The 15687-nt window shown below is 28.3% G+C and overlaps 1 protein-coding gene across 1 annotated transcript; it reads right to left on the minus strand.

The window, feature by feature from the left end:
- Nucleotides 1–2830: 2830 nt before the first annotated feature.
- On the minus strand, nucleotides 2831–5091 carry LOC100816770 (NAC domain-containing protein). The gene is made up of 3 exons (NM_001255461.3): nucleotides 4796–5091; nucleotides 4384–4652; nucleotides 2831–3708 (listed from the first exon to the last, which is right to left on the minus strand). Exons 1-3 carry the CDS (start codon nucleotides 4986–4988, stop codon nucleotides 3262–3264), a joined length of 909 nt encoding a protein of 302 aa, NP_001242390.2. The 5' UTR covers nucleotides 4989–5091; the 3' UTR covers nucleotides 2831–3261.
- Nucleotides 5092–15687: the final 10596 nt, after the last annotated feature.

The following is a 15687-nucleotide window of genomic DNA, read 5'->3' on the forward strand; positions in this document are numbered from 1 at the left end:
CACCTAACGTAATATTTTACTCGCTAACACGAGGATATCATAGAAGTCTTTTTCATGTTGAAATTTATCCCCTTTGAAGAAGTCTACGCCACTCACCAATCAATGGTTCCAATTCCATCATCTCTTTCTTTTGCGCACCAGATTCCCTACAATTGAAAAGCAACTACAGGTTGGCGCAGTCACAATCCAACAATTTAAGATAACTTTATCTTATATGTTTATTAAATGTTTCATGATACAACATATAATTGTGAGGGTACAGTCAAAATAAATTCCAGCATAAATTGATATTTGTTCACCCACCCAAGCAACCATTGGATCAAAATGGAGTTGAGAAAAGAACGATGGAACACAGAACGAAACTTGAAGAGCAGGGAGACAGCAGCGGGTAGTTTGAGTTTGGAATTGATGTTTGTATTACAATATTAAAGTACTCTTAATAAGATTACGATATTGGGACGATTATCAACCAATTTATACCTATTAACCTTTATACCATATTATGGCTAATAGACTAAAAAGTGTCACCAATCAGTTGGTAAGAGTTGTGCTCAAAGTAGCTTTGTCTCACAAAGATATTGTAGACGACATTATTTATTATTGTCCCAGAAGTAATTCATTCCATTAATGATAAAAACAGGATTTATGACCCTTAAAAGGCTTAATATGATGATACTCAAATAATAAGGTTTTTTGGATTGATTCTTCTCTTGTACTTTAAGTCTGTAACAATTGGAAATAAAATTATCCAATTCAACCCTCATTCACTCTTCACTCTTTACCCAGGAACAATTCAAAACTTTATTCATGAATAAATAAGAATGTACATAAGAGCATTTATTTATATCCTTTTAATCCAGATTTTCCTTCAATTACTGCTATTCCTATTTTAAGCAACCTATTCCTTACTTTTTTTCTTTTGTTTTTGACAGCTAATGACTAATTATCTTCTTAAAATAAAATGACAACTAACTTACTAATCAAGCCTCTAATTTCACTTATTACAAAGTCTTTCTGTAAAAAATGATAGGCATAATGAAAATTGATCGATGAAACTGTAATGTTATTATGAAATGCATTTCCCTCTCCTAGATGCAGTTATTGTGGCATTCATCGGAGAAACAATAAATGTATGTTGTCGTAGCAGATGCGTACACCTAGGGGATTCTTTATTAATTTATACAATTGTTGCATCAAGGTCTGTGGAAATCGGTTCAGCTATCCAAAGATTACCATAAACTCTCTCACCTATCTCAATTTGAAATTATCAATAATTGCCTTGATTTGTTCTGCCAAAGCTGGGGTCAATGTCTCAACAAGATAAAACTTAAGTTTTGTTTTCTAGGAATGTTGGGCAACCTTACAAGATGGAAATTAATCATGTCTTTTGTTAGAAAACATGGTTAAGAAGAGAGAATTGAAAGAAAAGTATAAAAATGAATTGAATAATGAAATAGGTAAATTTACAAGGAGTACAATAGGACTTATATAGTCAATCAGAGCATGCAACTAATTTTTTAAATGATGTAACTAATATGTAACTAACATTTTACATACATATAATGGCTTCCAACAAATAGAATATGACAATTTACTATTAATGGATCATGTTCGCGTGGAATCATCATATCATGAGACCATTATTCATGTTCTTCGGGACCACATTAGGAGAAAGTCCTTTCTTTACTCTAATGTTAACTGGTGTCACACCTTGAGTGAAGGGAATGTGGATGTGGTAGTCTACGAGTAGCAGTAGATCGTTGACTCTGTTTCTGTAGTGGCTTACCTCTCTGGAGTTGCCTTTAGATGGGGTTGCTTTAGTTAGTTCAAATTCTTTGGGTTTTAGCCCCAAAATAACAATATTACGGTTAATAAAATTATTTATTCAAAAAATTGCCAACAAACACATCTGAAGATATAAGAATATGTTTGAATAAATGTTCACAAGCCTCAAAATTAAGTTTGCAAACTAATCTCAATCATTTCTTATGCATTGCTCCGTTGGATGTGCATTAAAATGGGTGTAGCAACATTTTTTACAACAACTCAATCATGCAGTAAATTATTTTTTAAACTTATTTTGAACGAAACTTTTATTAAATAAGTTTTCTTTTTAATTTTCATAATCTAAAATCTTTTTTTAAATAGTAATCAATTAAGTTTATAGTCATCATTCACCAGCATGTTGTGGTGTAATTGGTAGATGTTCTGATAGTCACAAAGTCTCATCGTTTAAGAGTCTAAGATCACGGTTTGTTTATAAACATCATTTATCCTCAAGTCATTGATGTGTCTTTTGTAAGGATAAAATCGTGACAATTATCGAATACCTTAGCAGATAATACCTTAAATACGAGAGCTCCAACAATGCCACTTAAAGTCAGAACATTGACATTAAAAGAAGGATTTAGGTCACTCTTCTCCCTTAAATAAATTTCATTATTTAGAGAGATTAATCCTTAACTTTTAACTAAGAATACCTAATTAAAAAAATGTTTTTAGCCATTGATTTTAATAATTGAATTTACTTCTCCTCATTTACACTAATTGCATTTTACCAAAATTGATCTGATAGAAGTTTTTTGAAAACAAGGACATAACCTAACCGAACTGGATGTCTAAATTAGTGCATTAGGCACGTCCACGTCTAAGTAAAAAATTCTCCTTTTTGTACAACTCTTCTTGAAAACTTCTTTGATATATTAATAGGATTTAGGCCACGTCCTCTATTTGGATTTTGGAGTTTAGTTCTTCATGGTATGTAAATTCGGCCTAACTAATTTCATTTCAAATTTAATGATTTCAATTCTAGAATTGAAGTGTTCCAAAATGACCTTAGGAAACAAGTTTTCTTTATTGCAAAGAAATATAAAAGGAACTGTGATCCTTAAATCTTAATGTCAAATGTTCATGGGCTGGAACAAGAGCAGAATGGCTATTAAAACAAATCTCCAAAAAGTGAATAGTGAAACTGCCGAATTGAATCTGCTGATGAATTTTACTTCTTGAACATTCATTGAAAGAGTGAAACATCTTCAAGGGACAGGGGTAAAGGGTTGACAACAAGTTCCAGCTAGACTGAACTTGATAGGAAAAAACATATATGTGCATGAAAACATGTCTAGTTAATTGAGTTAATATAATAAAAACGTTATTAATTACTAATTCACTGCATATACATTCCAAAATAAATAGGTAATATTGACTAATTAACTTGCAGTTGATATATTATATTTGAGTAATGATGCACATAGAGTGGAGTCAGTAGAAGTTTAGAATATTGGTGGGAGTAAAGTTTTGGAGCCAAGGACTATTCAACTGAGCCCAAAAGGTATCTTGGGTCCAATCCGAGAGCATAGGAAGCTGAAGGTCTGGCAGCTTCTCTTTCCCAAAAGGCATTTGAAGTGATGTGCCACAAGTGCTTTTGGTGTCTTTTAAGGTCAATTGGTTCGTTGTTTTTTCTTGTTTTGACACTACCATGTCTTCAGTTGTTTCAGACTCTTTCTTAAGAACATGCTGCAACAAGGGCAAGGGCAAGTTTTGCTCTTCCTGTGGGCTGCTAAAGGACATGGTGTCCGTGGAGGAAGGAGGAGAAGCAGGGGAATTATCAACCATTTGCTTCTTCTCTCTCTCTTCCTCTAGTGCTGCCCTTTGCTCCAGCACTTTCAACGAAGTTGCCTTTCGATATATCTTGCATAACACGATTTCCTGTACCCAAATATCACAATCATTAAATGGTTTATTTATATTAACTACTTTTAGTACCATTAATTTGTAATGTAATGTTAACTACTTGGAATTTAAAGACATACATTAAGTTGCATATTTCTTAGCTTTATTGTGAATGGAACAAAGGGGTTCATAAAAAGACCAAAAGGGTCCACACTAAATGTATTCACATCCTAGCCGTACAGAAAGTAACTATCGTTCTCTTTTCTGTCTCTTCTTGGAAACTTCCTTCCCTATTATTAACGATACACTTGTACCTAGGAAAACTACTGGTATTTTGAAAGAAGTTAAAAGTAACGAAATAAACAAAGAAAAAATAGGATATACAGTTAAGATGTCCTCCAATAAAATATTACTCCGACATTTTATGTCAATTAAACTTATAAATAAATATACATACTAATTTAAAGAGTTTAACTTTTATGTTATGTTTAAATCATTTGCATGACTTTCAAGTAAAAGTCAACAAAATTATTCTAATTACTCAAATTTGAATGAGAAATTACTTGACGCGCAAAGGAAAGATGGGGACATGAATATGTGATATGAAATACTCGTGGCAGGAATCTAATTTTTTTCTCATCACAGCAGCCTAAAAAATAAAAAATAAAAATTGTAATAGTTGATGTTGAGATAATAATATCATGTATATACCTTGGGTAGTTTGCAATTGTCAGGTAAACGGTACTCATTCATGACCCAATCGGTCTTGCATCCCCTAGGAGCTCTTCCCTGATAGAAAACCAGGGTCTTCCTTAACCCAATTATGCGCTTTGGATCAGATAAGGTAACTATTTTCCGGTCTGAACCGGTGGCTTTCCAGAACCCTTTTTCAGTGGTGCGGTTTGGCCTTCCACCGCTTCCATGTTTTTTGTCCCTTGGCACGAAGAAGTACCACTCTCTTTCCCCAACCTTTGCCAAACCTAAAATATATATGTAACATTGTCAAATTAATGTCCATGAATATATATATTATATTACATGCCATACCAATTAAGTGGCATGCACAAATCATAGACTAAAACAAAGACATGATTTGCTTTAACTAATTAAATTGATTGATTACCAGGCAAATCCCATGGATCATGCTGATAGATGTTGAGGAAACCAATAACATCGTAACGAAGTTTCTTGCCAACAACCATGTTTTTGAGATAGAAATCCAGAAGCTCTTCTTCAGTTGGGTGGAATCGGAACCCTGGAAGTGTAATTTCACCACTCATGTTGCTCATGTCTTCCATGGTTGCCATATTAATCATCAGTATGCTTGCTTATGATCACTACGTACTGTTTAGCTAGTGCTACTATGCACTTTACCTACTTTTTATTTTTCTGCGGAGGAACACAAAGTTAGTTGATATAAGATGAATATGTGACGTGAGGGTATTTATAAGGAATGGTTGGTTTCATAACTATGCTAAATTGATGATTTTATTTTTATTAAATATTTATGTTTGGGCTATGACTTGGTCGTGGAGGCATAGGGGCACAAAAGTCTCTGTAAGAAATCTTGAAAGAAAATGGATTTGTAATTACGACTCTGCACATTATTACGAGATTTGTGTGGTGGGACCCACGCGGCTTGACAAAAAGTCTGCAGAGACTAAACTGTGGTGGGACATATAATTGTTATGGCTTGACCTGATTTTCTTTCGGTTTTGGACTTTTACTCGGAAATTCCTCTTACAAGATTCATGGCCATACTTTCTGTTCTTTAATTTCATCCATGTGGGCATGTAAAAAATGCACGGTACAAAAATTACCTTACCGTGAACTTGTTTTTAATGCATGTAAGGATTTTAAGGGAAGTTCACGAGAGATGAAGGTCTCAATCACCTGGAGATGGACGAGGAAGAGTTATGAGATTTGATATATGGCAGATTATGGTTAGTTTGTTTGTCTATGGCTTTACTAAGTACCTTGTAGCAAAGAAACAAGTTCGTATTATTTGCTAAATGACTTGGGCTCAAAATAAATGTATTTCTACATCGTCATTATTTCACTTACATGCCAACAGCTTCCAAACGAGAAAATAACAACTTGCCAGACTCAACTCCAACCTCTCGAAAGTTCCTCACATATAAATACGTGCACACTCTTATTGGGTTCTTCAATGGAATAACTCCAAATAAAATACTGCAGCGTTAATTTAATGAAGCCTTAAATTTTTAATAAGCCTTAATGGAAGCCTTAACTCAAATGACTTTCTTAGAGAATACAATTTTTTCCTAAACATATCTTATGTAATATTTCTCAAAGTTTAGCCGTAATTAATTTTTTTTTACAGTGAGAATTTCAATCGTAGTTATTACTATATTTTATAGGATGTTATTAGTTCCTTTTACTAGACTGAATTCTTCAACAGTGATTAATTTGACTCATTAAAACAACTTCCGGTATATTACGCCCTTGGCAAAAGATGGATTATTAGTGTAGTAGAGTCTCAAATATTAAAAGGAGCTTCAATATTTGAAAATGTAGTCAAAATTTTGATTCTTTGGTGTGCGTCCAAATTTACAAGTTCAAGTATAACCCTTAGCTTGGATTCCAAATTCCGATGGAAGAATAACGACTCTCTTACACAGTCTTGCCAGCGAAGTAGGAAATATAATTAACCAGATTGACTGCAATTGCCAATTGCAATGCTTATAATCTCTAATTTTATTAAGAGTTGTGGTTGGAACAAATGCTTAAGAAGCACCTATCACCTATGAATTTGCAGGTGGTTAAATAACCACGGATGCCTAAAGATTTTTGTAGTCTTGTGTGATCTTTCTTTCTTTCTGGAATATATATAGATGAAATATAAAGATATGGAGTTGTTTGTGGTACTCATTTAGTAACAAAATTTAAAGTTAATAAGTTAAAGCTAAAAATTGCTTAAGTAATAAAAATAGAAATAAATGATATACAATGGTGAGACTCGTTTGAAATGTATAAAAAGTAAATGAGAAATATTAGAACGGAGATCCTGCGGACCCACGTGAATCACGATGGTAGCTAATTATTCCTTTTTTTAAACATCTCTCTTATTAATAAAGGAAATTAATTTTACATGTTTATATGATAAGAAGTAAATGATATTGCTTGTTAAAACAAAAGTAAAAGATCAAAAAAATTATAATATGCTAATAGATCAAAATGTGAAATTAATTATAAAAATTATTGAAAGATAATAAAATACTATTTTAATTATTTTTGATTTTCGGAATGGTTGAAAAAGATATGAGAGCCATAAATATTTAATTATTTATGTAGAAGGTAGTCATAAAAAACAAGCGATAACAAAAATAAATGATTCTCATACAATTAAGAGAAATAGAAAAAAAAAGCTTAAAATTAATGTAATGAATAAATAATATTATTTTCGTAAATAGTATTATTTATTCATTACATCTAAAAAATAATAGTATAAATTATCATAAAAATTATTGCATATGTATGTATTACTCATATATAAACAAATTATAACTTCTACTTTCATAAGATCTCTAAAATATATATCACTTTGTTATGTTTATGTCAAGACTTAATGATATTAGCAGGTTCTATGTCTACAAATTTTTTATGTTTAGGGGGAACTTGTTGCTTTTAATTATTATTATTTTTTTACTGCTGGGTGCTTATAAAGAATGTAGACTTTAGTATCTTTATTCATTGATAAACATGCATTCTTTGAGAAGGAAACTTCATTTTACATTCTTAAAACCACTTTTTTAATTAAAAGCCCAAAAAAATAATCCCTTAAATAATATATACAATTTTCTAATATTAAATACTAAAAATTCTTGTAAGTTAGTTTTTAATTTATAGTCTTAGTGCATATGGGTGTTTAGTTTTACCATACATAGAAAGCCCAGAGCCAGATGCAATAAGCATAATATATGGTGGAGAAAAAAATATATCGCAATTGACGAGAACAAACAAAGTATGTTGTTATTTTTTCTTTTCTTTGAGTGTCCTTTTCTCAATCTTTTTTTTTTTTTTTGGTGCTTCAACGCGTCATTGTAATATCTATATGTGTGATTAGATTGGACAAAGGCCCGTTAATTGTGGAATACATTGATGAGCTAGTTTTTTTTTTTTTGTTAATGATTCTTTTAAAAAAATGTTATGGGTAATTTATATTTTTTATAATCTTATTCAATGTATGTGATATTATATATAATTATTTTTATTTTTCCTTTTTTATCTTTTTAATATTATATATGCTAATATGTATCACAAATATAAATCATGAAAATCCAAATGATTGATACAGTCATAATAATTTAGTTAGTAACAAAATTTATTTTATTTTTTATTATGTGTAAAATTTTATTGAGATAATAACAATTATATATTGGGAGTACAATTAATGTCTAACACAGACACAGTATTAAAAAAATAAGCATAATTTCTGATTTAAGAAAAAAATATAAACCACGAAATCAATACGACAACTCTTTACTATCCCCTCAGTAAAAAAAAAAAAAAAAAAAAAACTCTTTACTATCCCAAATTCGTGTTCATGAAATATTTTTCTAACTGAAATTGACGAGGCGAGGCATTAAATACATTGTCACGAAATTAAATGGAAAATATAAACTCATTTCACGTTTTATCCGAAACAAACTTACATTAACTATAAAGCTTTGTATACCTTCCTCTATACGAAAAAAGATTTTTAAGAAACCTGAAAATACTAGATTTTGGATTTTCTTAATGTAAACCTATGGATTGAATTATTGGTTACATCTGTCAAAAGAAAAAAAATTAATCATTGGTTACATTTAGTTTATGTCGCATAGAAAGAAATAATGATGTTGTATAACAATAAACAATGAATTATATAAACAAAATTAAGATAAGTAAAAGAAAGAAAAAAAAAATAGAATTTTGGCGAGACAGATCCATATTGATACATATACGCAGAAAAAGCGCAAACACCTGGGTCTTTTTTCAGCTACGAGACAAAAAAGTTTCAATCAAAATATGCACGTGGCCGCAACTAATTACTAATGGATGCGATTTTATCATATAATAAAAAATAAACTAAAAAGAAAACTAAAACCATGCCTAATATAGGTTAGTTTTGTTTCATGAGTGATTAACAGTGTTATGATATTATTAAAATGTCTAACATAAGTGACTAACAACATTATAAATGCATGATTATTTGAATTAGTTGTTTATTTTAAAATTGTGAATCTTATAATATCATGTTGATTTAAAATTTTTACATAAATTTATTTCAATACTAAAATTATTAGAATAAGTATTTAATTTGAGTCACATTAAATTTTATAATTGTAAAATAATTCTTTAATTGGTAAAAATAAATTAAGTAACAATTACTTATATAAGTAATTTCTTATCAAGTCATATGTTCGAGTAATAAAAATTTGTTAATCTAACTTATAAAACACTTACATTAAAGCTCTAATAAGGTCACGAGATTATTGAAATGTAATATTAGAGCTCCAACCTATACTTCATGAAATGAAAGGCACTCCTGACCAATCTGGATCACTTGGATCGTATCATATAGTGGTGTAGGAGTCTATCCCACCTGCACTTAATCTGTTACTTATGGCTAGTGAATTAATCTTTTTTGTTATTTTTCCACGTTATAAAAAAAATAGAGAAGTGATAACAACATTATTTGTTATTTGTTATAATTAATTGAAAATGATAGCTTTTGATAATTCTTATTTATCATTAAATAACTCTCCTTATTTAAATGTAAGACATATCAAAATTTGTAAATTTAAATTTTTTTAATCAATAATAAGCAATGTTAAGAAGGTTGTACCAATAAAGTTCTTCAGATGTAATTTCTGTTTCTAGTTTGCATGAATAAAATTCAGCACTTATCTAAAAAAAAGTTGTACAAAAAGAGTGTTTGAAAAGAACGTTGCTAACATCCATCTTGTATATAATTACGTTTATTCACCGTTAAACACTTGTAAACTAAAAATAACCATACTTATTAATATAATCAATCATATAACTAGGTGGGTGCTAAGCAAATATTTTTCAAAAAGTACAATATCATTACTCAGAGATAAAGTAGTAGGTAATTTAAAAAATAATTAAAGGACAAATTAGTGTAATAAAAAGTAGAGACTAAAAGAGGTGTTTTTTTTTTATTATAGTTATTGATAATGAAAAAAATAAGGGCACCTCGTTATTTTGTCTGTGAAGTCAATTTGTTTATATTACCGAAGTCTTTTAGAGTGATAACAGCACAATTGCACAAAGAATACAAAGTACTTCTTTTATTTTTTATTTTCCAAATATTTGATTGCCAATTCAAAAGCATCTCCGCGTTTGCAACATTATTTTCATGTATTCTACTATTTTTGTTTGAAGTCACACACACTTTCTCTCTCTTGAAAGTTTACAAAATAAACGAAAATAGAGGATATTTTTAATGGATATGATTTTGGCTTTGACTTGGAAGTCTTCCCCGTAGACTCCAATAGGTTTTTCTATCTCAAGTAAATGACCATGAGGCTCATTTTTTTTAATTCCTTTCTTGAATCTTATTTGGTGATGGCTATTACCAGATCAAAGTCTTAAAAAATTGTTTTATTGTGCGCAACATATCGAAAGCTACTTCCTATGCTATTTCCTAGAATTTTCTCGATTTTGTGCCTCCTTTGCCAAAAAGATAAAATTTTAAATTTGTCATGCATGGCCCAGAAGATGATTGAATTGTATTTTATAAAAGAAACACAGTGACAGACAGTGGTTACGTGACTGTACTAGATGTATCTGCTTGAGAGAAATTACAACTGAAAGCCAAAGCACATGCTTTCAATCCGCTACTCATTTTTATACCAGAAGCATACGAGTACGAACTGAATTTCTTAATGGGAAAGGAAATTTCGTGGTAATCAATTCCAAAACCGATTATCAATTAAGATCCAGTTTTCTTTTGTGGATTTAAAATGTCATTCGTCTGTTTTACCATATCAAGTTATAACTTACCTGGATAATTTGTGATATGATTCTGGTCTAATTAAATTTTTAATCCATTTAGTTTAAATTGTGCATGGTTTTCTTTTTTAAGAATTCTTATAATTAATTAAGTTCTTATATATTTTTAATGAAAATTAATTAAATTTAGTATTATTGTTTATTTAGTTTAATTAATATCCTTACATTTTAATTTTCTTTTTAAAGATTTAGAGAAGTTTTTATGCAATTAGGATATGAAATAATTTTAAAAATCTAAAAATCAGAATTTTAATGATATTTTAATAAAATCATTCATAAATTTAGTAAAAGATCAATACATTTTAAAGGCTTTTTAATGGGATACAAATTTATGGTTTGAAGAGAAAAATCTTAAAAATTCTTTTGCAGTGAGTCAAATTTGATATCTTGATTGACATGTTTCTTTGAATGGAGATTGTTTAAATAATGAATGAAGAAGTGTGGTCATTAGATAAGAATGAGTAAGTTTAATAACGTATTTGAATTATGTAAAATTTTAGCCTTTAATTTTTTCAGTTAACTGAATCTCTGTATTTTTTTAGAAAGAAGTAAATATAATATAATCGTTCTATAACAATTTTTCTTTTCCTTAAAACCCTTAAATTCTTATTTTCAACTCAAAGCATTCACAAATTAAATTAATTTAGAATTTTAATAACTTTATAAATGTAAAAAATATTAATCTGTTACTGAGTACTCGATCATTAATTAGTCAAAATTACCAGTGTGCACCTTCCGAAAAGAGAAAGGGTACGGACATTAGTAAGTTGGTTTAGCATGAAAAAGGTTGCATAAACCGAGTATAATAGTAATTGGCACTCGTCAATTCCCATATAAAATTCAATCATCTAATTCATTAAAATTAAAAAAAATATTAATTTAATTTATAATAATAAATTTATCTTAAATTTATTTATTTTTTAAAAATTATCCTTGTCATTAATATTTATTTCCTCTAATTATTTGTCAATATATTTTTTTTTCTTTTAACGAGAAATATTTAAAGTCTAAAAATAATTAATACAAACAATATAAAAAAAAAATAAACAACATTTTAAAGAATCTTTATGCGTCTGAATGAATGTGAGACTCAATCCAATCTAACCCAATTTGAATATTCTTTGCTGTTTGAGTTAAATATAATCCAACCCAATTATGTACAAACGGTATAATTGATTTTGTTTTTTTTTCAACCAAAATCATATAATTAAATTTATTATTACATATAAATTAATTATTAATTATAAAACATATTATTTTTTAACACACAATTTATTAAATTAAACCATCTATGAATGCATTTAGTTATCATATATTTACAAAAATTTAGACAATAATAAATTATTATTCTTAAATAAATAATTTTTACAAAATACAAGATAATTTAAAAATATTCAAACTTAACTAATCCAACCCGACTCAACCTATTATGATCAGGTTGGATGGAATATGTAAAAAAAAAATAACACAAACTCAATCTATTAAATTTTGATAAGATCCAATGTTAAGTTTAGTTAAACCGGATCTAACCTAATCCATTAACATTCCTATTTTTAAGCTTTAATCTTATAAATAAAAACAGAAAAAGTAACATAATGGGTCAAGACATGACCTTCATCTTCTTTGGGTGCATCTGCCAAATTTAATCCTCATTTCAACATATGTTTCCAGCCATATAACACATGGATAGCAGATCGCTATTTCTTTCAATATTTTCATATAATTATTTATTGGATATGAAATTGTTAAATTATTTAGGATCTAAGAACACCTCTAATAATACTTTTCAGATGTGTTCTTAAAATTAAAAATTGTTTTTAACTGAATTTATTATTGAATAAAAGAATAAAAAATAAAAAAATAAACTAGTGAGAATAAAATTGAAAAGAAGAAAAAAACTATTAACTTATAACCTAACTTATTTTTCTGTAAGGTACTTCAGAAGTTACTACAGTAAATTGTTAAAAAAACTTATAAAGTCTTCCAAAGTTTTACCAAACATTTTTGTGCACACAAACATATATAATTATCCCCATTTATAACTTACCACTATTATCTTAAAAAAATAGGGAAATGTTTCTAAACTTTATATTGTAAAAAAATTACGAAGAATTGATTATTTTACATTATAGATGATGATCGTTATTTATTTATTTTTTATTTGTAGTAATATGTTTCCATTCTTTTATAAAAAAATATAATTTAAATAAATAAATTTACATTGTTTAAAATATTTTTTAATGTTTACTTTTTTTAATGATATCATCTTAATTAAATAAACTTTTTTTTAAGCAACTCGCATGAGCAACAGCATTGTAGATATTCTAAAATAACAAAATAAAAATATATTTATTAACAATCTAAAATTAGTTAAATTTAAAAGATATTTTAATGAAAATAAACGATAAATACACTGTTGATTTGTCACTTTACTCGTTAAAGAGAGACATATAGAAAGCTACGAATCAGTCGTAAATTGAGCTAGGCGTAAATCAAAAACAAATTTAACAGCGGAGGAAAAAATGAAAATATCGTATATCATGAGAATATTACATTCAATTTAATAAAATATAAGATGTAAATTACATTATTGTGTAAGTGTAAGTAGTTGAATTAAATAAAAAGTGTTATTTTAAAAACATCACTAAATTTACGTAAAAAAAACATTACTAAATTAAATTTTATCATTCTAGCAAAGTAGGATATGAAATTCTAAATATTGAGGTCGTAAATGTAATTATGAATTAACTGTTTTTTTAACAGTAATTATGAATTATGATAAAACTAAGAAATAAAGATCTTTTAAAAGCAAAGTATAATTTTTGCGAGGGAAACTGTCTAAGGCAAAATATGGTCAAGGCTCCCTCTGGTGGAAGGATGTTACACGGATATAAATAGTTGGTTGGAGTCAAGGGTTACTTCTTCTGTTGGTGCGGGGATTTAACACTCAAGGACACTTTCCCTAGGCTATATACTCCATTTCCAGCCAACAAAATTCTTTAATTAGTGACATGGGAAGCAGTGTTGGAATTTTAGAAGACTATAAAAAAAAAAAATTTAGAAATATCTAGATGCATAATGATTGATTAAACAAATGTAATAGAATCTGAATTAGTAGATCATTTCTGATTTATGTACTCTTATTAGTATGTGCTATCGAACAGATAACCGATTAATAATATAACTGGTGATTTCATAATTCTTCCTCAACCAGAAATTCTTTATTCCGGAATATGACATTCTTAACGGATAAAAAAATTATATGTGAGGATTATATTAGGAATCATAATTTTCTTATAGCATATTAACCTAATAGAATTATCATCATCATCTCCTAATAAGCTAATACTTATACATGATCAATTAAATCTATATCATTTGAGTTTGTGGTCTAACGAGTTAATTTAATTTGATTACATAAAATAAAACTCACTGATAATAAATAGTTAATATAATTATTTTATAATATTAACTTATATTAACTATTGAAATAGAAAATTCTAATTGTGAATATATTGAAAGCATGGGCTTGGATAGAAAATTCTGGCTCTTTGATTGGAACTTAAATCCTTTGCTGTGCATTTCCTACATTTCTTAACATCTGTCTATGAAGATCTTCATGGACAGTAAACTTTATCCTGATTTGTATCATGGGTTATGGGTTGTGTTTTTATTCTTGGAATACCACCACTTCTGATGGGAATTGTACTTTGAGACCCTGAGTTGTTTTTACAAGTCATCCGCTTCGGGTAGGCAAAGACAGACACCTTTTTGGGTCATTATTTAGGAAGGGAAACTTTTGGGAAGGTTATTCTCTGCAACGCTTCTTCTACCTTTCACTCCTTCTCTTCTGACTTGGTGGGAGTTTGTATGTTTTGCTTTTTTCCAATAATCATACTATCTTCTTTGCCTTCAAAAAAAAAAAAAAAAACTTTTAAATACAATTTTCTCAAAATAAATCATAATGTGTGAAACATAATGTACTTTCCAAATTTTTTTAACACACCGTTTATTATTGACTAAATTTTATTTAAAAAGTATAAGGTATTTTTTAATATTTTTTTTAACCAATAATGAAAAATATATCAAAAGAAGCGTGTTAAACAATATATCTCATTATCAAGAAAATCCACATTAGATAGACATAAATAAACTTAATACTTTCTCTGTTTTTAATTATAAGATCTTTTTTAAAAATTTATTTATCACTTTTTATAAGATTTTCTTCTAATTTATAGATACATTTCTTTTTCATATATCCTTATTATTTTTTTTCCAGACATTAATGAAAAATAAGTAAGTGAATAGAAAGAGAATAAAAGAGTAATTTTGGAATAATTGTATAAATAATTGATAAATTTAGTGTAATAACTAATTTATTTAAGAGATGTAATTTAATTAAAAGGATCTTATAATTAATTTTAGACCTGCAATATTGGATTTTGAATTTTGTTGGAAGCTACTTCGGCCAAAGTCACATTGTTAGAATTCTAAATTAATTTTAGAATAATATTATTTGTGTACAAATTTCTTATAACAACGAGAGTGAGCCAGAAAAGAGAGAAAAGTGAGAAATGTGATTGAAACATATAAAGAAAAAAAAAGTGTTGTCATATAAATTGTTGAGTTGTATGAATAACACATTTCTTAATTTTATACTGAGAGAGTAACAGATCACACATCTTAAGAAGGGAAAATAAAGCGACTGATTTGAAAGGTAACTTAAAAGTTAGAACAATTATGTTTTTACTCCGGTGATTTTCACATTTTCCAAACTGTTCTTGTTGAGAACTAATTAGAGACTAGGTCTTTCCCTCATTTTATGGAGAATTATTTAATTTAATCTTGTTATATTCAGAGCGCCATATAACCATTGTAATGGAAATTTTATGGCCTCCATGAAGAAAGTTTATATAAGTTAGGATTAACGTACCTTTGATGCTCATCTAAAAAAGTTAAAATGTAATTCATATA

The sequence above is a fragment of the Glycine max genome, chromosome 11, assembly GCF_000004515.6.
Source record: "Glycine max cultivar Williams 82 chromosome 11, Glycine_max_v4.0, whole genome shotgun sequence".
NCBI classification, from domain to species: domain Eukaryota; kingdom Viridiplantae; phylum Streptophyta; class Magnoliopsida; order Fabales; family Fabaceae; genus Glycine; species Glycine max.